The sequence below is a fragment of the Vitis vinifera genome, chromosome 2 (genome assembly GCF_030704535.1).
Source record: "Vitis vinifera cultivar Pinot Noir 40024 chromosome 2, ASM3070453v1".
Taxonomy (NCBI): Eukaryota; Viridiplantae; Streptophyta; class Magnoliopsida; order Vitales; family Vitaceae; genus Vitis; species Vitis vinifera.
Window position 1 is genome coordinate 3,834,193 of NC_081806.1, and position 24,589 is coordinate 3,858,781.

A 24,589-nucleotide genomic window follows, 5' to 3' on the forward strand; every position below is an offset into this window, starting at 1 on the left:
CAGATTCTTGGTAGTTCATCAGTTCCGTCCTTGGATGATGTGTTTGCTCGCCTCCTCCGTATCTCGTCCACTCAGACTTTGCCATCTGATAGCGCTTCAGATTCTTCTATGTTAGTTTCTCAAACTACCTCTCGAGGAGGACGCAGTGGTACCCGAGGTAGAGGCCAACGTCCTCATTGCACCTATTGCAATAAACTTGGCCACACTCGCGATCGTTGCTATCAGTTACATGGAAGACCTCCTCGCACTGCCCATATGGCCCAGTCCTCTGATTCTCCGCTGTCTCAGCCTCCGAGCTCCTCCGCATCTCAGACATCTCAGGCTTCTATTGCCTCTGTTGCCCAGCCTGGTAATGCCTCTGCCTGCCTTACCCACACATCTTCTCTTGGACCCTGGATTCTAGATTCTGGAGCATCTGATCACCTATCTGGTAATAAGGATCTTTTCTCCTCTATTACTACTACCTCTGATTTACCTACTGTTACCTTAGCTAATGGTTCTCAAACTGTGGCTAAAGGTATTGGTTTGGCCCTTCCTCTGCCTTCTCTACCTCTCACTTCTGTCCTTTATACTCCTGAATGTCCTTTTAATCTTATTTCCATCAGCAAAATCACTCGTACTCTTAATTGCTCTATTACCTTTTCTGATAAATTTGTGACCTTGCAGGACCGGAGTACGGGGAAGACGATTGGCATAGGACGTGAGTCTCAAGGCCTCTATCACCTCACCTCAGATTCATCTCCTGCAGTTTGCATTTCCACTGATGCTCCTCTCCTCATTCACAATCGTCTAGGCCACCCTAGTCTCTCCAAGTTCCAGAAGATGGTTCCTCGTTTTTCAACTTTGTCGTCGCTTCCGTGTGAGTCATGTCAGCTTGGGAAACATACTCGTGTCTCGTTCCCAAAGCGTTTGAATAATCGGGCAAAGTCTCCTTTTGAGCTTGTCCACACTGATGTTTGGGGTCCTTGTCGGACTGCGTCTACTTTAGGATTTCAGTATTTTGTCACTTTCATTGATGACTATTCTCGATGTACTTGGTTATTTTTAATGAAGAATCGAGCTGAGTTATTCTCTATTTTCCAGAAATTTTATATTGAAATCCAAACCCAGTTCAATATTTCTATTCGTGTGTTACGCAGTGACAATGCCAGGGAATATTTTTCAGCCCAATTTACTTCGTTTATTTCTCATCATGGGATTCTTCATCAGTCTTCTTGTGCTCATACTCCTCAACAAAATGGGGTAGCTGAACGCAAGAATCGACATCTTGTTGAGACAGCTCGTACTCTCCTCCTCCATAGTCATGTTCCTTTTCGCTTTTGGGGGGACGCTGTTCTTACCGCTTGTTATTTGATTAATCGTATGCCCTCCTCTGTCTTACACGATCAGATTCCTCACTCCCTTCTTTTCCCTGACCAACCACTTTATTTCCTTCCTCCTCGTGTCTTTGGTTGTACTTGCTTTGTTCATATTCTCACTCCTGGACAGGATAAGCTTTCCGCCAAAGCCATGAAGTGCCTCTTCTTGGGATATTCCAAACTTCAGAAGGGTTATCGTTGTTATTCCCTTGAGACTCATCGGTACTTTATCTCCGCTGATGTCACCTTCTTTGAGGACTCACCATTCTTTTCCACCACTTCTGAGTCTCTTCCTGTTTCTGAAGTCTTGCCCATTCCCATTGTCTCCCCACCTGATGTTATGCCCCCTCGACCACTTCAGGTTTATCATCGTCGCCCTCGTGTCGTTGCTCCTCTCCCTTTTCCTGAGGCACCTGCTGACTCACTTCCTATCCCTTCGGCTTCACCTGCCCCGGCTCTGCCTTCTCCTAATGACTTACCTATTGCTGTTCGGAAAGGTACTCGCTCTACTCGTAATCCTCATCCTATTTACAATTTTTTGAGTTATCATCGATTATCTTCACCCTATTCTGCTTTTGTTTCTGCTATATCCTCTGTTTCTCTTCCAAAGAGCACCCATGAAGCTCTTTCCCATCCAGGCTGGCGACAGGCAATGGTGGATGAAATGGCTGCTCTGCACTCTAATGGCACTTGGGATCTTGTTGTTTTACCCTCTGGTAAATCTACAGTTGGTTGTCGTTGGGTCTATGCAGTTAAGGTTGGTCCTGATGGTCAGGTTGATCGCCTTAAGGCCCGTTTAGTTGCTAAAGGCTATACTCAAGTTTATGGTTCTGATTATGGTGACACATTCTCTCCTGTTGCCAAGATTGCTTCTGTCCGCTTGCTTCTCTCCATGGCTGCTATGTATTCTTGGCCTCTTTATCAGTTGGATATTAAAAATGCCTTCCTTCATGGTGATCTTGCCGAGGAAGTTTATATGGAGCAACCTCCTGGTTTTGTTGCTCAGGGGGAGTCTGGTTTAGTGTGCAGGTTACGCCGTTCTCTATATGGCTTGAAACAATCTCCTCGAGCATGGTTTAGCCGTTTTAGTTCTGTTGTTCAAGAGTTTGGCATGCTTCGCAGTACAGCAGACCATTCAGTTTTTTATCATCATAACTCCTTGGGGCAGTGTATTTATCTGGTTGTTTATGTGGACGACATCGTCATTACAGGCAGTGATCAGGATGGTATTCAAAAACTAAAGCAACATCTTTTTACCCACTTTCAGACCAAAGACTTGGGGAAACTCAAGTATTTCTTGGGAATTGAGATAGCTCAATCTAGTTCTGGTGTGGTCCTTTCCCAAAGGAAGTATGCTTTAGACATCCTGGAAGAAACCGGTATGTTAGACTGCAAACCGGTAGACACACCTATGGATCCGAATGTCAAACTTGCACCAGGACAGGGGGAGCCTTTAGGAGACCCCGGGAGATATCGACGGCTCGTAGGTAAATTGAACTATCTCACCATTACTCGTCCAGACATTTCTTTTCCTGTGAGTGTTGTTAGTCAATTCCTACAGTCACCATGTGATAGCCATTGGGATGCCGTAATCCGTATCCTTCGATATATCAAAAGTACACCAGGCCAAGGTGTATTGTACGAGAACAGAGGTCATACTCAAGTTGTTGGTTACACAGATGCAGATTGGGCTGGCTCACCCACAGATAGACGTTCCACTTCAGGGTACTGTGTTTTTATTGGAGGTAATCTAATATCTTGGAAGAGTAAGAAACAAGATGTAGTGGCCAGATCTAGCGCTGAAGCCGAGTATCGAGCTATGGCTTTGGCAACATGTGAACTCATATGGTTGAGACATCTTCTTCAGGAGTTGAGATTTGGAAAGGATGAACAGATGAAACTCATCTGTGATAACCAGGCCGCATTACATATTGCATCCAATCCAGTCTTTCATGAAAGGACCAAGCATATTGAAGTTGACTGTCATTTCATTAGAGAGAAGATCGCATCAGGATGTGTTGCTACAAGTTTTGTCAATTCAAATGATCAACTAGCAGACATCTTCACTAAATCTCTCAGAGGTCCTAGGATTAAATATATTTGTAACAAGCTTGGTGCATATGACGTATATGCTCCAGCTTGAGGGGGAGTGTTGAATATAATGTATGTATAGTATACTATCTTTCCTTGTTAATATAGGTCACATGTATGGTAGTTAGGACTCCTAGCCTTGTATATATATATCTCTCAATTGTAAGTAGAGATTACAATGAATGAATAAGGTTTTTCTCCTCTCTCTCTCTCTCTCAACAGTAATAATCCTATGGCATTTGATTTTCTCTTTGTTTGGAGTGGCTTGGGTGGTGCATTCTTCTGTTAGAGGCAATTTTCTTAGTTGTCATGGTTCTTTTATGGGCAAGAAGAAGAAGAAGAAGAAAGCATAGGGTTGCTCCCTTGTATCTGTTTTGGATGTTATGAAGGGAACAAAATAGGAGGCCTTTCAAGGGAGTTGAATGGTCGAATCAAGCAATCAAGTCTTCCTTTATGTGTATCTTTTTTAATTGGGTTAGAGTGCACATTGAAGATCATTCTATGCCTATGATACACTTTATAGATTGGTTGGGTTCGATGTAAGGAGAGGGTGGCTGGCTTTTGTGTTCTTTGCTTTTGCTTGCTTGTTTTTGGTGTTAATTTTATACATTGTATGTATCGTGTTGCAGTCTTGCCAAATGCTTTCTTCATTAATATGTATCTTTGTTTGCCTATCAAAAAAAGGGTGCAATTTGAGATTTGGTGGAGAAACACTTTAAGAGGAATTTGATTATTGGAAGAAACAATACTGTCAAAAGAAGGAAGATTGATTCTTATTAAACACTCTTTGAGTCTACTGATTTACTCCATGAGTGAGTTAGATTGGAAAACATCAAAAGAGATTTCATTTTGGGGGATCACATAGAGGGAAAGAATATTCACCTATTTAATTAAATAGTTATGCTTGGATAAAAAGGTTGGTGGTCTAGGCATCAGAAGGCTTTCTAGCCTAAATAAAGTCTTGCTTGACTAGTGGTTATGGAGATTTAATAACAAGAGGGACAAATTGTGAAGGTTATTAAAAAAATGTTTGGAGAGATGGAAGGTGTTAGGAAATCAAGAGGTCAGGGAGGTTCATGGTGTGGAGCTGTGGAAAGCCATTAGAAGCAGGTGGGATGAGTTCAAGCTTTGATTTTGTTTCTTTTACTACCAGTGTGAAATGTTCTTTTTCTTTAATTTTTTCCCCTGAAATATAAAGCAATGGAGCATGACGCTTTCATAACTCTTAAACTGCTAAGATAGCAAAGTGAATCATGTTTGCATTTTGTTTCTTTTCTTGCCTGCTTCTGTGTTTTTTCAACTAGAGGATCTCTGTTTTAGGACATCATTGCATGTGAAGTGCTGAAGTTTGGCTCAGTTTATTGATTTGATCAATTCTTGCTATGGCATATACAAAATGTCTGACATAACTAGTTAAATCATTGTATTGTGGAAATCTGAGAGAAATATGTTGATACTGTTATGGACTTTGAGTGTTTGTTTGCTTAGGTACTTTCTTTCTTAAGGAATTAAGTATTGAACTTCTACTTCTGGATTCTCAGAAAATGATGCGGAGGAGCCTGGCAGTCCATCTGTGAAAAAGACTGAAGAGAAGGGAATCATTGTAGTACATGAAGTCAAATGCAAGCTCTATGTTAAGGTATTTGTTTGTGTGAATTCTGTGCTTTCCCTTGAGGCAGCACAAGTCAATTCCTTATTTTGCTTTATGCCTGCATGTCACAAATATTTGTATACAACTTAGCAAAGCCGTAATATTTGAGTCCAACTACTTGAGACTAGTTAACATAAATCCTTTTTCAGCATTCATTCCCCTCTGTCTAGGTCCACATCTGCCATTATGCATTGGCAATCCCAATGATATTTAAGATGGAATTATTTTACTTTCAAGATTTATCACAAGATATCTTTGAGCTTGAATGATAAACATTAGAAAGTAGGAAGTTGTTTGGCTATGAATTTGTGCATATACATAATAGGCAAGATTGCATGTGGGTGCTCACAAGTTCCATGTCATTAATTGGGACATTTACTTGTCGCCTGGTTTTTTTATTTTTTTCACATCCCAAAAGTAATCTCATTCAAGTATCACAACCCATTGCTATAGATATTTCTGTTCACGGAGTGTAGTAGCTGGATTGTAATTACTATGTTGCCTGCTACAGTGATCTGGGTTGGAAAAATGCTTCATATGCAAGTGATACTAAAGTATGATTTTTGTCATGAGGGAATCAAAGGAGTACTGTAGCCTAGAAATCAAACCACTAATGTCCCATGTGCCACTAATGCTGATGCAACTCTAATGGTCGGATCAGGCTGATTCTCTCTGTGATAGATGACTACCTTATCCTTAAAGAGGGGCCATATGTACCCCTTTCAACTATCAGTCAACAACACGTATAGACAACTTCGAATCCTCATTGTATCATTGCATCAGGCATATCCTACCTTCTTCTACTGAGACAAATATGTAGATATGTATGATGTGTGCCTGTCTGGGTGTGCCCGTACGCTTAGTGTGTTGCAGTGATCTCCCATTATACTTGGTTTAAGAGTTAACCTTTTTTGTTTTTGCCTCTCTTAAAAGTTTTATTGGGATCTATATAAGGGGCAATAGGTGAGTCTCATGACCCTCAAATGGATGTTTTGCTCCCTAAATATCACATCTATCTCATTCAACATGTATATTACATATTTGAGTGTCATGATGATGCTGATTCTGGATAGTGGCGGTCATTATGTGCACCTCAGTTATGTTAGTTGTGCTCTCAATTTGTGCCATTCTTTTAACTTCAATGAGTTGAGAATAATACATATCTACTGATTTTTAACATGTTATCTGGTGGCACCTTCTCATTGGTTTGTTTGTTTCCTCGTTTTTATGTGTCCAGTCAACCGATCCTGCAGATAAAGATGCATGGAAAGATAAGGGCACCGGTCAGCTTTCAATAAAATGCAAAGAGGGTATTGACAAGGGTACAAAAGAATCTAGGCCAACAATTGTTGTTCGAAATGATGTATGTTTCCTTTCCTGACATATCTTTTGGGTATTGAATTTAAGAGTTAGCAGAGCAAAATGGCGATTTGAAATTAATATTTTCCTTTATTGTGTCCTTTTTAAGTTCTTAAATGCCATGTTCAAATAACTTGAGGGATATTTGCATTGGAACAAAGTTACAAGAAAAATATATTTAGGCACTGGACCTGCCTAAATAAACAATTTTACTCTAGGAAGTTGTGGCATTTAGATCCATGTGTTGATTGTGTTTTCCCTTGGTTCTGGCTGATTTAGGCTTGACCAGGCCATGATAAGGCAGCTGAAACTGTTAGACATTTATGGGCATATTTTATCTGGTCATTATGGACAAGGTTTATGAGGGTCAGGGGACAGGTCTGTGTCTGGTCCCATGGTGGGATTGGTGGGGGCAGGGCCTGCTACCAAGATATCTTAAACCTAGATCAGGATCATACAAAAGTTTCAATCAACTTTAATGTCTTGATTGGGAACAAGAATTTGCCTTGTCTACTGAAGGTTGATGAGCTAGCTGAAGAAGGGATTTTGTGAACTTGTAGATGGACTCTTTGCAACTGAAACTTATTTTTCTTTCTTGTCCTCACTTTTTCTTCTCTCTTTTTTATTTTATTTTATTATTATTATTTTTTTTGTGTTGTTGATACAATACAATATTGGTTGCTCACTGTCTCATGATTTTTTTAAAATTCATGTCTCTCCCTCTCTCATATTTTCTTTAAATTCACTTTTTTGTGGGTACACTTTCAGTCCCTCTTCCCTTTTTTTTTTAATGGGTACAATTCAACATCAGCTGCTTACTTTTGTATTCAAAAGGTAACTTTGGTTCTCTCTTGGATAGAAAATTTCTCTTATATACCCTATTCTTTTGTTCCTTCTTCTTTCCCCTTTGTTTCTGCATCAAGCTATTACTGATTGACAGTGTTTCTTCTTGATACTTAAAAAAGTTCCTTTAGGAAATAAAAATAATTTAGATTATACTGGTAGTATTGGAAAACCAAGTGGTGTTTTTTATTGGACTCTGTTTCTTCTTTTCAAATTTTCAGGTATGGTATTCTCCTTTGGAAATAAATGCACAATACATATGACTTAATTCTAAAATTAATTATAAAAACTCCTGTACATTTTCTTCACTTGATTTTCTTGTTTTTCCCTTTTTTACTGATGGCAGGTAGGAAGAGTGTTGCTCAATGCTTTGCTATATCCAGGCATCAAAACAAATCCACAAAAGAACTCACTTGTTGCAATATTCCATACTTCGGTAACAGATGTTAAATCTAAATATATTTTCTTTAAAACCATATTTGAGTGGTTTACTTGTAGCCTACTTAGAAATACCATATGGTGCCTGTAACTATCTGTGGATCAAATATCATTTGTCTGTTTCTCTGCTGAAAAAAATTGGCATAAAAAAGCTTCAGTTGGTACTTAGGTTAAGCTACAGGAAAGGTAAAGAAACATGCTGAAATAAATTAGGTGCCCAAAATGGTTAATTTTAAGGTGCTTGATTCCATATCTTCTTCAGATTTTAACTGTTTATGCTGAATGAAACAAAATTGGCAACTTCGGTTTTGAGTGCCATGTGAAAGTGAGATAATTCAACATTTTGGCCACCGTGTTGGCGGTTGTGAGGAGGAAAAATCTTGGATGGGTTATGCAGTTTCTGCTTTTTAGTGAATTTCTTGAAGCACTTGTCTATAGATCTGTTACCTATGTGCTCTATAGAGTTTGATTTTTGCTTGCCTTTTGTAGGGTGAAATCAATGGAAATGATGGTGGCAATAATGATAGCGTTGTAGCTCGCACCTACTTGATTAGGACAAAGTCAGAGGAGGATCGAAATAAGCTGGCATCGGCAATTCAAGAATATGCTCCTTCATCTTGAAAATATATCATAGATCTTCATTTTGTTACCTTGAGCTCTTATAACAAGATGTAAAGCTGTAGTCCTGCCAAAGTTGCATTTTCGGTGTTACTAAATTTTGAAAAGGATGGCTATTTAGGAACTGCACCATCCTCTTTTTGGGAGACTTTGAGAAGCTAGAATTTGGGCTCAATATTCATAAGTGGATTAAATTTCCAAAAAATGTACAAGAGATTGAAGGGGCTAGCAAACTTGTATAATTCAGGGAAGGGTGGAAGTTGGATTATCATTCTATTCATTTCATTATGCCTTGGATTTTTCTATTTATCCATAATATGGGGAAATTCAAATGCATTCTACTATCCTAGTCTGGTAAGTATTTCTGTGTGGATAAAGAAGGTATGCATCCCTATAAACTGATCATACTTTCCACTGTGAATTTTCTTCATTGTTTCTTCCTGCCGGTGCCTTATCTCTTTCACCTTTCTTCATGGAATGAAAATGCCACCATCTCATTAGGTATGTTTGGAACGCTGGAATAAGATCGTAGGAATGGTAAATCAGTGGAAAATCAATTCCATTTCCATTTATTAATATGTTTGGTTGTTTTTAAAACGAGGGTATCAATAAAAAGATTAATTATTATGGAAATTGAATCTCACTCTTACTAGAATTTTGGATTTTGATTTGAGTTTATGTTATCTTATAATTCATTTCTATTCTCTTCCAATTTCCCTTCCTATTCCCATCCCTCAAATGCATTCTTAATTTTTTGAGAAATAAAATTTATTTTTATCATATTATCATGATGGGGATAATTAATAGATTGTACTCATTGTAGTAACCAAATGGTAATAAAAATTTTGTTTAAAAGAAGGGATGGGAAAATCATAAAGCTGCATGCATGTTCATCTAGCTTTAATAAAATTTAAAATAAAACAATACTTGGCTGGTCTCAAGCATCCTGTTTTCTGCTACAATGGTGTTGCCAGAGGTCAATGTTATGTGAGGAAGAAGATCCAGAATCTGAGAAACAACTCAAGCTTTTGAATTAGCCCCCTAGGAGATGATCATGGTGAAAGATCCTGTTTTACAGTCTGCAATTCAGCACTGTAATGGTGCACAGCTATCACAAGTATTTTATCTCTACACCCCTATTAACTCTCTTCCTCACATTTCCTTAGATGCATATATTGGTTATAGGTGGCATTTAAAAGGGAAGGTAGAACACAAAGCCATAGTTCCCAGATTTTGCAGGAAAAAAATTCCTGGGAAATAGTACAAGAGAATTGCTCTAATCCTCTGTATCCCCCCTTGGGAAGTTCTACTTTGTAGCTACCCAAATCCAAAAGCCAAGCAAAAATTGTTTAAATCTAAACAGACAAATGTAAAGACTGACGCTAACTAAAGCGAATAAAATAATATATCCTCAGGGAATCAGAATAAACCACCCAAATCTCCTGAAACAGAGGTGAATATGCTATTGGTTTTTCATCAGCGATGGTCCGATGGAGGGAACCACCGTGGGCTCAGGTTCAACGGCTAAAAGGTATTTTATCTCTTGCTTTATAATGAATTACAGTTCAAGAACTTTGTTTAGCAATTGGGTGTTTGTTTCAGGTGTGGTGTTGTAACAGGGGCCAACAAAGGAATAGGATTGGAGATATGCCGTCAGCTAGCATCTAATGGGAATTTTTGGTCATATTAACTGCTAGAGATGAGAAAAGGGGTATTGAAGCTGTCAAAAATCTGAAAGCAGCTGGACTCTCTGATGTGGTTTTTCATCACCCTGATGTAAAAGACCCTGCCAGCATTGCCTCATTGGCAAAATTTATTGAAACCCATTTCAGAAAATTAGATATCCTGGAGGGCTACAAATTCAATTCAAGAATTAATTTCATCTTTTCCCTTTAACTAATTTGATTTGAGAGAGAAATTTGAATATTATGTCAAAAATGTAAGGATCTCAATTCTGCTTATCTTAGATTGTGAAGCTTTTTGTGCCTTCAAACTTGGAGGGGGTGTGGTGAGTCTTTAAAATGTGCTATATCCAAGCTCGAAACATGTGGGGCCTATAGTTACAATGCTTAAAAAACTAGGAATTATAAGTTTGCAAAAATTGCAGCTTTCTTTCTGTAAGACCTATGCAATAGTAAGTTTGTGTTCAGGGACACGTGATCCAAGACATAATTCTAGGGAACCCTCACAACTGTTGTGTTGTGAACAGAGCTGAGAAGATTGATACTACATATGAAACCAATACATTTTCCAGTTTTGTGATTAGCTACTCTATCTCATTCATCTTCCTATGTGAAAATACTTCTATGTTATTAACATGTGACCCGGATATTGTTGTTCTCACTTCTCATAGAGGGCTCCTCGTAACTATATAAATGTGTTTTTAAGTCATGAGTGCACATTAATCCTAAAGCGGACATTATCCACGAGGGAGGGAATGAGTCATTACAAAAGGCATCAAAATTGATCATTGACCCGGATATGGGACTCACTTTGTCTCAGTGGCTCCACTATCCCAGAGGGTCTCTATCTGTAACCATAAGAGCCCGTTGGACCCAAAACAGATAATACATATACACGGAAGGGAGTGGGTTGTTACAGTGACAATGGTTCATGTTTTACCCGATAGCATTGGCTCACTCTTCCATAAGTTTGGTTCTATGGGTGAGTCATTTGTGATTCATGCAGGTGAATGATGAGAATGTCGACATGCTTAAAGAAATTATGAAGCGGACTTATGAGAAAGCAGAAGAGTGCATTAGAACAAACTACTATGGAACCCAAAGAGTTACCCAGTCACTTCTTCCTCTCCTGCAACTCTCCCCTTCATCAAGAATAGTGAATGTCTCTTCCCTTCGTGGACAGCTAAAGGTGAATAAACAAACTGGGTTACCTTCATGATTGATTTGTATTTCTAGAGAAGGAATGGACAAGCAATAACCCCTCAATTTTTCATCTTCTTGTTTCAGAATATCCACAACCATCAAGTTAAAGCAGAGCTGGAGAATGTTGGGGAACTAACAGAAGAAAAACTAGACAAGATCTTGCAAAGGTTTTTAAGAGATTTCAAGGAGGATAAGCTGGGGGCCAATGGGTGGCCTGTTATTGCATCTGCATACAAGGTATCCAAAGCTGCTGTAAATGCCTATACCAGAATCATAGCAAGGAAATTCCCCCATTTTCTTGTAAATTATGTGCACCCAGGATTGGTTAAAACGGATAGTACATGCAATACAGGGGAAATGACTGCTGAGGAGGGTGGCAGAGCTCCTGTGAAGTTGGCTTTGCTGCCTGATGGTAGTCCTTCAGGCCTCTATTTCCATGAGATGGATGTTTCCACCTTTTGATATTAACAAAACCACAGGGTTCTAGTTTATGAAGAGAAATTTATTCACCAAAAATGCAGTTAAAGGGGACTTGAATTTCCAGTGGGGAAAAAAATTCTTGGGAGTTTAGTTGCTCTCCATTTGGTTCAATGGAACATGGAAAAAGGAAAAGAAGAGGCCAAAACAGGCTTCTTGAGCATTTTTTTATTTCTTTTTCCTCTTCTTTTCAACATTTTTTGCCAAGAATCAGTCTGGAATGATAATCTCAGTTCAAAACATGATCTATTTTGCAAAAATTGCTCATTTAATCAACACAAGAAGATGACCTTTACGAAGGATATGCGGCTTGAGGAATAGAATACAAAAATACCGTCTAGCAATTTTTTTATACCCATTTCACATCGAAGCTTATTTTATTTTTTTCAATTCCTTCCCTTTTGCAGAATATGATTACAAATATTTCCTTACAGATAGAAATACCCATGAGACTCATAGGGTCATACACTCACATACACACTCAACAGACTTTATACTTTACTGTGCTGTATGCTCCTAAACCATACAGACATTACTAATTGATTACAGCAAAATGAAGCTTCAGACTGAACAAAAGAAAATTCTTCCCAGTTGTAACTTCAGTTTTGCCATGGTTTCCTGTTGGTTCTGGGAAAGAGAACACTAGGAAAGTTTTTAATCATCATTGGAATTTTGTTTGAAATTATATTTTTTGGGTCATGTTCTGGGAAATGTACAAGCTCGGGTGAGTAATAAGCCACTGATCAGTATTTAAGATAAGATATATAACACTTGGCATAAACGTCAACGAGGCGTTTGTAGTCCAACGGTTAGGATAATTGCCTTCCAAGCAATAGACCCGGGTTCGACTCCCGGCAAACGCATTTTAATCAATGTAAAAAATTTTCCATCTTTGCCTAAATTCTCTGCATTATATATATGGCAAGAGAATTAGTTAGGTGAACATTTGGAAATGGGTCCAGATTTAGAATTTCCTTCTCAAAGGAGATTGTTTTTGTGACAAATTCATCATTTGACACCAAACAAATGCACATGAATGGAATAACTCTTCCTTCCCCAATTAATATTGTTGTTGCAAACAATGTTTGATATTTCCAGTTAGGTCATAAAGATTTATGGAGTCAACAAACTGAATTCCAAAGTACTCACTGAGAAAAAAAGCATCATTACTCTTTTGATTATCTCACTACATGAACTACAAGTCAGATAGATAGGCCCTGTGCCCCAGAGTTCAGCTCCTCAGATTGATCAATATCTTCATCAAGTTCTCAAGTGAGTCCCATTCCCTCATTCCTGTTTGTAGCCATAATTTTAATTTATCTTCCCCTTCCCCTTCCCCTTGTGTATGAGTGTATTGTAATTGTAGCACCCACTGTGTAATGATCTTTAGCAGACAAGTGAGGACCTAAGAGATGGCGCACCCTGGATATGTGTGCATGATGCCCAGCGGATAACTGATTCGGTCACGATGAGGTCAAGCTGATCTTGCTCACCCAGTCCAATAGTGTGATTCCTTTTGCTGTGGATGACTGAAGCCTTGTACCCACTTGTCCCTCCCCTCCGGATTTCTGTCCTATGTTCTGTTTCTCCTATGTCATGCCTTACAGGAAGCGGGGAATCTGGAAACACAAGTGCCTTGGACAACCTTGATTCTGCATGACCCAACAAGAAACAAGTTCAGATCAAGGTAGTATATAAAAACACTCAAATATGGTAGCTTATTTTTGGCATTATAGAGAAGTGACTGGAGAAATAGTTTTGGAGCCTGCAAGCTGATCTATTTTTGCTTGAAACAAGCTCTTGCAGTTTCCAAAATGGATGAAATATATTCTTAAGAGTTTTTCTGGCATTCCATACTCCAAAAAGAGGTGGTTGTACATGTTTTTTTCACCTCATATAATGTGTTACTTCAACAATTATAATATGCCCTTATTATCATCACAATAACAAACAAATATTGAAGGTACTAATGCATTGTTTTCCCTGATTTTGCTTTCTATAAGTACCTAGTTTGCATGGGTTTGGGTGGTGTGTGTTTTAGGTATGGAGATGTGTCTATGTGTCGGATCCTTCACGCCTATAGATTCTAGGATTTGAGGATTTGGCTGAAAATGATCTCAATAATGGGTATGTATACTTGGATATGACATCATAAAAGGAAAAATAAAAACTAAGTTAGAAATAAAACAAAAGTAAAGATCCCTTTTAATGAGGCAAGAGAACCCAAAACCGCAAATGCGGCTCTTAAGGGACCACTCACGTCAGCCAAAGAGTGCACCCAAATACAGGATATCAATCTCAGCATGCCTGTGGAAACACAACCATATTCTCTCATGTAAGACAGATTCCTTGGCTAAGTGACCTCCAAGAGCTACAAGGTTCTTTGGATAAAATATAACCACCTCCAACGGCCACCACGTGAAAGGTGCAAAGATCGAACCAGGAGCTTCTATATGGATTTGCTAGAACCCATAGTAGTTGATAAGCACGTGACCAAAAGTACAAAAGGGCAGATCCCACACAAGGACAATGTAAGCAACAAGTTTCTAGTCTGCGCTTTGAAATATCCTGCCATAACACTGTTGAATTGAGTATCAGAGGAGGATTACCAGAATCCAGAATAGTGGTTCCTGTGATTGCAGGTTGCGCTTGGGGCACCATGTGATTTTAGCTGGTTTCTGTAGCACTACATCTGTGACAAGGACTCCTCTCTTTTTTTTTTTTTTTTTTTGATAGGTAACTCCTACTCTCTTTTATCCTCATCTTTTCTTCTTATCCTTAAATATTTTTATAAAAAGGTTCAAGCACGCTCTCTCTCTTTTTTCAATATTATTATTTTCTAAGGAAGTTGAAGAAAAAAACCAATCAATCAATCCTAAGCAAAGTAAGCGTATTTGACAAGGATCCTAGACCCACATTCATGTCATGTTATATTGATAAAGGAATGCTAGGCAAGTTGGAGAGCCCAGGTATCATTAATCAAAACAAATGGAGCTAGAACCAAAAGAACACATACCTCCACTTGTGTCATCCAAGGTTGACAAGTTGGCTTCATACGCTGGCAGGTGATTTCCTCTATCAATTTCAGAACTTGGACTGAAGAAGGTAAAGCTTGGCAGTGAGGGAACTGGAGATGGGAATTCTCGTGCAGCTGATTCACAGCAGCTGCTAAAAGAAAAACCTCCAGATACTGAGCAAGGTGCATTGTTGTCAACCAGGAAAGTAGAAAATGATGATCTGCATGTAAATGCAGGTGAAGTTCCCATTTGGCCATCACTAGTTATGGGTGATTCATAACTGAAGCTATAGTCCTGATTCCTGGCAATCAAAGGAGTAGAGAAAGAGCTGCCACCCAGTTCCAGTTGCCCAGATCTTGGATCCTTACGCTTGTATGGTTCTTGACTTGACTCCACAAAATCCTTCATCCAGGAGTGAGCTGCAAAGCACAGTAGCCTCTATCATAAACAAAATTTGGAATAATGGCCTGTTGTCTCTTTTTAAAGCCTTTGTTCAAAAAAAGGCAAATGATCCTTGACATTGGCAGAACTGTGGGGAATGAGTTTGAGCAGTCTAACTTCAAATTTTACCACTAATCAATGGACTTACCGATCATGACTTATGGAAAGGCTATCTATAATGGTTACCGTTTTCTTAACATGCAGACCTCCATGTTTTTGATAGGCCTGGCTTGATTGCTAATTTAGCCATGTGTCTGGCAAGCCTATGTGCGTACAGAAATCTATAAAACTAGGCAAATATGAAATTTATTCTACTGCCGCTACCCCACAATTTACCAAAGACAACAGATTTTAAAACTAATCATCCTCATTAATCCACATGCGAGCCTCTTATGGAGATTAGAGTGTAGCAGCAACATAAATGAAATTTACTTTAAACAACACAAACATTAATGCACTCATCATACCGAGAACCTGTGCAGCAGTGAGCCTCTTGGAAGGATCTACACACAGCATTCCAGTGATTAACTCCTTGGCAGATGCAGATATATAATCCCATGGATTAGGAGGGAACCACAGATCTGCTGCCCTAACAGCATCAAATATCCTTGACTTGGTTTTCCCCCAAAATGGTGGCATGCCGCTAAGGAGTATGTACAGGATAACCCCGGTACTCCACACATCAGCAGCCTGATTATAACCCCCAGCCAGTACCTCAGGAGCTATATAAAATGGACTCCCTACAGTCCCATGCAAACTCTGCCCTGTCAAGAAAAATTCATGTGCTTACAACACAGAAAGATGGGTGCAAGAATTTCCAAATTTTTTATGCAAACTAAACAGAACCAAAAATGATAAATAAAATGTGCACCAGGTTTGATATAGGTTGCAAGACCAAAGTCTGCCAATTTAATCGGCGAGGATGAAGACTTTGTGGCCAAGAGGATGTTTTCCGGCTTCAAATCTCGGTGAACAACACCTTTGTCATGACAATACATAACAACTTGCATCAGATGCCTAAAAATATCCCTAGCCTCACACTCAGAGAACATCCCCTGCTTCTCAAGCCTGTGAAAAAGCTCTCCACCTGCACATAACTCCATCACTAAATGCACATAATCCTCTTCCTCATAAACTGCCTTGAGATCTACAACATTTGGGTGCCCAGATAACCTCGTCATTATTTCAATCTCAAGCTTGACACTGCACACATCATCACTTGTCGTCAATCTCTCCTTGGCGATGGATTTGCAAGCCAACATCTCACCGGTCAACTTATCAGAGCAAGCTCTAATGACACCAAACTGCCCACACCCCAATTGCTCTCCAAGAACATATCGGTCTTTCAAATTTGAGACTTGGGTCAACTCCAAAATTGGTTCAGTCAAGCCCGTGGTCTTATAACAGTTGCAGGACCAGGTTGAAAGCTCGCTTGATTTTCCAATCTGTGCTATGTCCATCCCAAACTATCACAATTCTGATTATTAGAAGAGACCAATCAAAACTTCACTTCTATATTCCAACATTATCAAATCACCATCTTCCGTTCTTAACCTTTCCAAGAAAATGGACTAAATTCTCAAACTGGATTTTATGCCAGTCACAAACAAAAACTATACTCCAATCCGAACCTCGAAAACAGCATCCTCCAACAATTGATTACATTCTTATCATCAACTAGATGTTCATCCACAAAACAGCCCAAGCAGCATCAACTACCTGTGCTGAAACCCAAAACGTAGTTTTCAAATTTCAGATAACTTGGCTTAAATCCCAGGGTTTTGAGCTTTCTTTATTTTATTCAGCTTGGTGGATCACTTTTGTTTTTTCTTTTGGATTATAGAGTCAAAACAAAAATAAAAATTTAAAAAAATACCCAATCGCACCAATTTTCCTTACAGATCCGCGACAGAATTCAGACACCATAAAACACCAAAACCACCCCAGAACGGACTTCAACCTCACCGAAACCCATAAGAAAAAGAACTCAAACTCAAAACCCTATCATTCCAGAAGACACCCACTACCCATAACCATTCATATCAAAATCAAAAAACAAATAAACAAAAACTAAACTTCAGAACCCAAAAAGATGTCCAACTCCACCATAAGTACTATCAAAATCCATTGAAAAAAAAGCCACCCAATAGCCTAGATGTCTTCACAAAATACAGTAAAACCCACATTTTATAAACATTTCAAGGTATAGAGAATAAGAAAGAGAAACCTGTTTGGAGAACCACTCTTGGAAGAAGAGGAAGAAGTCCGTTATACAAAGTCTGCTGAGTTCAGAACCAGTCATCAGCCATTGAGTTCAAAACATCATTCTAGACGACCGGCAACCGAAACAGCCTGTCCTCGTTTTTTTTTTTCTTTGTAGTATAATTGAAGGAATTTAGGCTTAAAAAATAACGCAAAAAAAAAATGAAGCTACAACCCACCATTATCGTTCGACACGTGTCAAACTAGGTGCAGTTTGGTAATTTTTTCATAAACTCCGGCATATTAAGTTACATAATTGCCCCCAACAATGCCATGTGCAAGCATAATGAGCTTTCACACTTTTGCAAGTGGAAATACCATTCATATTAATTTTTAAAAATTTGAGGAAACTTCTTCGAATTTCATAAATTCCTTTTTTTTAATTATGAATTATTAAACAATTAAATAAATTAATATTTTGTGTAATTTAATCGTATCAACTAATTATTGCTTCCATCGTTTCTAATTAACTAATATGTCAAAAAAATTAAATAATTGACTTAAAAACACGAGAAAATCCCCCAAAAAAAATTACTACAATGGCCATCTCCTTATTCGCTAATTTTTAAAAATTTGACACGTCATTATTAAATACAAAAAAAATGTCATAAAATCAATTAAATATATAAAGAAAGTGCCAGCTATGCAATTGGAATAAGCAGATAACATGGAAAATAATTAAATATTTTAAAAGATTAATGATGCACTTGACGACATGTTTTCCTATTTATTTCGTGTATTAATTTAATTAATTTTTCCTCGAAATAGCAATAATATATAAATTTTTTTTCCCTTAAAATGCGTAGTGTCACATCCATGTCACGTTGATATAAATAGAAATGATTATATGGCAACTTTTGAACAAATATATATAAATTATAAAATATAAAAAGGGGTGTTATTGGGTGTGGTAGGACCCAGTGGTGGCAGAAGTTGTGGTGATCCGTACTTATTCGTCTGCAACGTGGCTGTGCGCTATTGGATGGTGGAGTCCTTGGATGTGGTTGTTCGCATGAACTTCAGTTTTTTATTTTTTGTTTTTTGTTTTTTAAAATTTATTGAATTTGTTCCTTCAGATGGAATTTATGTTGTTGGGAGGGAAAGCCGCTATCACCAGCTGTGAGGGGGATTGAAGTCGAATGGTCTTAGCTGTACGCGTTCTGTATTTTTGGCTTTCCAATTAAACAAACTGCGGAGGCCAATCAATTTTGGATTCTGTGGACTCTCCGAGTGTCCGGTGTCAACCCATCACCTTCAACTTTCGTTCCCCTTAGGGGCAAAATGATGGCAAAATATATATATTTTTAAATTTTATATTTCTTTTATCAATTTAAGGAATTAAAAATGTATATTTTTTTTTATAATTTTAAAAATACTTACACATTTAATATAATATTTTAAAATAAATTTGTAATTATATCCCAATATTTTGATTACATTGTCAAATGTCCTCCACTCACCCATGTCCATGCTCATGCACATTGGACATGATAGGACAAACTAATTTCCTATGTCATTCTTGTGGGGGCTTATCCCACGTGTCCACCCACGAATACTTTTATATGTCTGTCCACATGGCATCGTCCCAACTAAACCACATGTCACTTCTTTCACCATTACTTGGACAACTTTCGAGGCATTCGAAGATATCTGTTTAGACTATTTGCGTTGTTGAACAACTCGCATCTCCTTAATAGCCTTAAATCTTCTCTGATATACGAGACCATGGCTAACTAACACCAAATTGATTGACGAGAGTCTTCCCATCCTCACGTCTATTTTAGTATATAGGCATACTCAATCTCAAGCCGTCAACAAAGTTGAAGGAATGGCAAGCTGTGTCATGACGCACTGTCTGACACAGCTCCCAACTGCCTGCATATGTGACGATTGTCCTATCACTATTGCACAATCATTAGTACAAGTGTCAATTCAGCACTATGGAGTCTGACTCCACATTTGAACATTATAAAAACTCTATTGAAATATAATAAAAGAACACTGTGAATTTTATAATTGTTCTATTTCTCTAAGGGTCTCCATTATTCCTAGCATTTGATTTGGGCTTCAGATAATGTGTTCGGACAACCCGTTCTAACATTTTTGTGCAGGGAAGCATAAAATCCAAATTCCAGCATCTGAACAGAAAATTTCACTGTCACCTCAGAGGGAGAAATCCATCATCAGATGACCTAATATCAACAATTCTTGCATCACTATCTAAACAAATGATGCCTCTCCTAGCTTCAATAGTGGCATCACATGAAGCATGGTCCAAATTGGTTACACTCTATGTAAATCCCTCTAGATCTTGGACACGACATCTAAAAGGAAAACTTACAGCATGCACTTGTAGAGACAAATATATCTCTTAGTAGTGACACATGTTAAAATGTTTGTATGATCAACTTGCCCTTATTAGTTCTCATGTTGATGAGGTGGATTTAGTTGCTCTTATTAGTTTATTAATAATGCAACACACTTCCTTAAAGGGGAAAAAAAAAAAAAAACCTTCTTAACATATTTTACACTCGTATTATTTTAAAACAAATTAGTATAATAATATTGTGGGCGTGTATTTTTGCATTTGTAAATAATTATGCAATCATTACAATAAAAGAAACAATGAGATAACCCTAAGCAGTTAAATTTTGAAATTGTAGTAATTCATTGACTGCAAGCAAATTCTTCCAAAGTGGAACCCGGGAGACGGCTTTCGGCACTCACAGTAGCAATAGATTTTTATATCATTTATTTAAAAAAGTGATTAAGTTGTCATCATATCACTTTAGTTCTGTTTAATAATTGATAATAATGCCATATTAATCATCATTACATTATAATTATTAGTAACTAATATCATGATTACCATGCAATAATAATTATTAAATATATATGTGTATATATAATTTATGACAATGGAAACTATTTTTTAGGAAATAGTATATTTTGGAAAAAGAAAATTGCATCAGAGTCATGCAACAAGACCCATGACCAGAGTGTTTTCTTTTTGGGCCCACACATCCCGAGTTGTGGGTCGGGTCAAAGCAGACTTTGACCCTCTGCTTTGACCCAAGAAAAAAATCAACTTTAGGCCTGTGTTGAAAGTTGAAACCATTGTTCAAATAGCCTTCTTCTATTTTTTATTTTTTAAAAAAAAAAAATTGAAACTACATTTCTTCCTTCTTCCACCCGCACACCCATCGCCGTCGGCCACTCCGTCGCCCCCTTCTTCGGCCTGCGGCACCCCCTTTCTCCCATCCCTTCTTTCCCTATTTCTCTTCTCTCTCTCTCCATCCTACCCACCATACCCATTTTTCCTTTCCTCCCAACTCCTGCTGCTACTCGTTGCCGGCCACCGACGTCATGCCGTCGGTGCCCTTCATGGCTCGACCTTGCTGACGGTGCCCACGATTGCCCCCACCAAGACCCACACCTCCATCCATTTTGGACAAAAGATTCAAAAGAGGGCTAAAATCCACATTTGTTTGGTTGAAGGGGTTACTTTTAGCCCAAACTACGGCCTTGGGCCTATAACCCATCTGGTACCAAATCAAATCCTCGTGTAGGATAACACGTGGTTTTTAGTTTGACCATATCCCTGTCGAAGCATGTATGCCACGTGGACACAATATTTGTGATTTTTAATTTTGCTTTTTGCTTTTCCCAGTCTTGCGCGTGTGCAATAATGGAAGAGAGAGAGTACCGTGGGAATAGTTTTGAAACGGGAAACGGCAAAAAGAAGTGGAGTGTGAATAGTATTTATTATTATTTTTTTTAATGTGGAGAATTAGGAGATGTTTGGTAACATATTTTAGAATAGTTTTCCTTTTTCAAAATAAAAAATACATAAAACACATTTGATAATTAAAAATCATTTTTTGTTTTATGTTCTTAATATATATATATCTATATTAAATGATATATTTTAATTATTTTATATTATTTTTCAATTATGATTTAAAAAATAATTATACAAAATATAGAATGATTAATAATAAAATATTAGATATAAAAAATATTTTTAAATTGTATTTAAAAATATTAAAAATAGTTTAAAAATATTTTATGTTTCTGACATACTTTTGCTCTATAAAATTTAAATAACAATTTTTAAAAATTATTTTTCAAAAATTATTTAAAAATATAATTACCAAATAGACCCTTAACACTTTTTATTTAAAAGTGTAAATAAGATTAGATTGATTGATTTTTTTATTTTTTTAAGAAATAATTATATAAAATATAGAATGATTAATAATAAACTATTATATATAAAAAAATATTTTTAAAATATGTTTAAAAATATTTTACTTTCTAATAGACTTTTGCTCTATAAAATTCAAATAATATTTTCTTTAAAATTATTTTAAAAAATAATTATCAAATAGTCCCTTACTAACTAGGACCTTCTATTTAAAGGTGTAAATGAACTTAGACTAATTGATTTTTTTTTCATGAACAATCGATTCGACCAACATGCTTAGTTTCTATGTGATAAAATCGGGTTAATTTTCATTATAACAAATATAAAGAAAATATTGGATGAAAATCCAAATAAGAGATATTTAGTCAAAATCTAAAAATAAATAAATGAAATTAACAAAAGGGTGAATCTCAAGGGAGTAAATTAAATCAACTCTAACAGAAGTAGACATATATCCCGGAAAAAAGATGGCAAAATAAAGTGATACAAGTGGCATTACTTTTTGAGAAGCCATCCATTTATTGAATGACATTTCTAGAAAAGTAAATCACTTTTCAAAGTTCAGCAATGTTTAAAAAATCAATAATTCCCATCAACTTTAAGCTTTTGGATTGCTGTTTTGCTGGAAGTATGAAGTATAAAGCGCTTTTAGGTTCAAAGCTTGTGAATAAAGATGGGACTGATATTGTAAAGTTGCATCAATTGTTTAATGATGGTCCGACTATAAATCATTTTGGTAGACTTTAGAATATGTGTACTAATTGTATTCTCTTTATGGTAAGTGTGTTTGATTAATTCTATATAAATACAGGGACTAGATGGAAAAAAAATCCACTAATTTTTCCTTTCCCGCTCCTCTTGAAAAAAAGAGAAGAAAATTTTGGGAAATTGGACTCATTATGTTTTATCTTTGAATTATTTAAGGATGCTAAATACTTATTATATAATGAATTAACTTTAAGTTAAATTGTTTTATTAACTTAAAATTTGTTATTTGATTTTTATTTTAAATATTAATTATTTTTTGAAATTATAAAATTAATCCTAATAGATAATTTTTTTTTATTGAAAGTGACTTAATAATTTATTTTAAGTCATTAAGTAAATTAAATATATTTTAGTAAATTAATTTAGAGCCCGTTTGGCAGTGATTTTTAAAAGTGTTTCTACTCTTAAAAACACTTTTAAGTGTTTTTTGGATGAAAATAAAGTGTTTGGCAAATTTTAAAAAACACTTTTTAAAATCTGGAAAAACACTTGAAGTGATTTTTAGAGAATCACTTGACAGGTTTTTTTTAAAAAAAAAACACTTCAATTTTTTTGAAATATTCCAAAAATGCCCCCAGTGATAAATCAATTAGAAAAATCCTTTTTTTTTTTTAGAAATTAATAGGTGGTCATATATTGTTTTACTTTTAAAATTATTTTTTATTCAATGTTTTTATTTATTTATTGATTTAGATGTTTTTTGTAAATATTTTTTAAAATTTTAGTATAGTGATAAAAAAAATTATTATTTTTAATTAGAGAAGTCTTTTTTTTTTTTTTTAGAAATTAATAGGTAATCATATATTGTTTTAATTTTAAAATTATCTTTTATTCAATGTTATTTTTTTAGTGATTTAGATGTTTTTTCATTAATAAAAAGTTTTTTTTGTTTATCATACCATTTTTTTTAATTAAAATTGTATGTCCTTTTTGGTAATTTATTAATATTAAAAGTGTTTTTATATTTATACAATATATTATCAAAAACACTTTAGAATCATTTTTTCTGATTATCATAAAAGTGTTTTTCACAGAAACACTATAGCAGAAAATACTTCAAATAAAAACACTTCCACTATAATCACTACCAAACGGGCTCTTAATAGTGTAACTTAAAGAAAACAACGAATTTAAGTAATAAGTAAAAATAATTAATTTATTCTTAAATTTACATATTTATTTTACCTTTTTATCCTCGTCATAATTATCTTCATAATTTCCTTTACTACTTCACGATCTCCATTGTTACTTTGCCTTATTTTTCCTAATTATAATTTATGAGAGTAAATATGTCAATTTAATTATTTATAAATAAATTTTATTAAATAATCTTAATTTTTAAAAGTAAAAATTAAGTATTAAATCAACAATTTAACTATAATTTAACGTAAAATCAACTTAAGTCATTAAGTAATAAGGAAACACCTCTTATTTTTAAACTTTAAGTCGTTGGATTAAATTATTTTGTCAAATATATTTAATTTATTTAATGACTTAAATCAATTTACTACATTATATTAGACCATTAAATTAATATACCAACACCCTTTTCGTAAGTACTACGTTATTAGATGCGTAATTAAAAAAAGAAAAAATCCTTTTATTTTATATGAATAATGAGCAATAATATTAATACTTGATAAATATAAAATAATTGAAATTCATGACGATTGAGGGTCTATTGGACATATTATTTGAAACAATTTTTTACTACGATTCTTAAAAATAGTTTTCAACTATTTTCATAAATAAAATTTGGTGTACAATTCAAAATATCATAAAAAATAAAATAAAAAATAAATATAAATAAATAAATACTTCGAATAAATTATCACCTATGTGAATGACCATATCTTGGACCAACTAATTTGTTTTGTATTATTAGTGATATTTATTTTACGTTTATTACTACAATGGCTAGTGATGTGGCCTAGGTGGTTGATCGTCATTAAAGAATTTAACTAATTTGGCTCTAAATGATACAAATGTAATGTCGTTAGTGATGTGGCCTAGGTGGTTGATCGTCATTAAAGAATTTAACTAGTTTGGCTCTAAGTGATACAAATGTAATGTCGTTAGTTTATTTAATGAGTGGAATACCTATCGATGTTTAGAAAAACTTTATATTTATTATATTTATGGTATTGACTTAAAACTTATTACTCTAAATATCA

The 24,589-nt window shown here is 35.9% G+C and overlaps 3 protein-coding genes and 1 non-coding gene across 5 annotated transcripts in view; 3 read left to right on the forward strand and 1 right to left on the reverse strand.

Moving 5' to 3' along the window:
* The window catches only part of LOC100261574 (uncharacterized), a 31,357-nt gene extending 22,655 nt beyond the window's left edge, over positions 1–8,702 (forward strand). Inside the window, exons 6-9 of the mRNA XM_002282620.4 lie at positions 4,991–5,088; positions 6,338–6,463; positions 7,649–7,738; positions 8,230–8,702. Coding sequence (XP_002282656.1) covers positions 4,991–5,088; positions 6,338–6,463; positions 7,649–7,738; positions 8,230–8,361 — 446 coding nt within the window. The 3' untranslated portion in view covers positions 8,362–8,702. The remainder of the gene's footprint in view (positions 1–4,990; positions 5,089–6,337; positions 6,464–7,648; positions 7,739–8,229) is intronic.
* A 2,200-nt stretch (positions 8,703–10,902) lies between these two features.
* LOC100266765 (salutaridine reductase) lies at positions 10,903–11,811 on the forward strand. Its single transcript, XM_010663043.3, has 2 exons — positions 10,903–11,229; positions 11,328–11,811. Exons 1-2 carry the CDS (start codon positions 11,041–11,043, stop codon positions 11,703–11,705), a joined length of 567 nt encoding a protein of 188 aa, XP_010661345.1. The 5' UTR covers positions 10,903–11,040; the 3' UTR covers positions 11,706–11,811.
* A 700-nt stretch (positions 11,812–12,511) lies between these two features.
* On the forward strand, positions 12,512–12,583 carry TRNAG-UCC (transfer RNA glycine (anticodon UCC)). The gene has a single exon. It is a non-coding gene; the product is annotated as a tRNA-Gly (tRNA).
* A 164-nt stretch (positions 12,584–12,747) lies between these two features.
* On the reverse strand, positions 12,748–17,514 carry LOC100244451 (calcium-dependent protein kinase 26). Of its 2 annotated transcripts, none has more exons than XM_010663049.2 (5): positions 17,406–17,514; positions 16,050–16,902; positions 15,646–15,942; positions 14,737–15,156; positions 12,748–13,372 (listed from the first exon to the last, which is right to left on the reverse strand). In XM_010663049.2, the coding sequence occupies exons 2-5, from the start codon at positions 16,636–16,638 to the stop codon at positions 13,107–13,109; spliced, it is 1,572 nt and encodes a 523-aa protein (XP_010661351.1). In that variant the 5' UTR covers positions 16,639–16,902; positions 17,406–17,514; the 3' UTR covers positions 12,748–13,106. The 2 variants fall into 2 exon arrangements, with proteins under 2 accessions (XP_010661351.1, XP_002275946.1); XM_002275910.4 differs by having other exon boundaries at positions 16,050–16,897; positions 17,406–17,476.
* Positions 17,515–24,589: the final 7,075 nt, after the last annotated feature.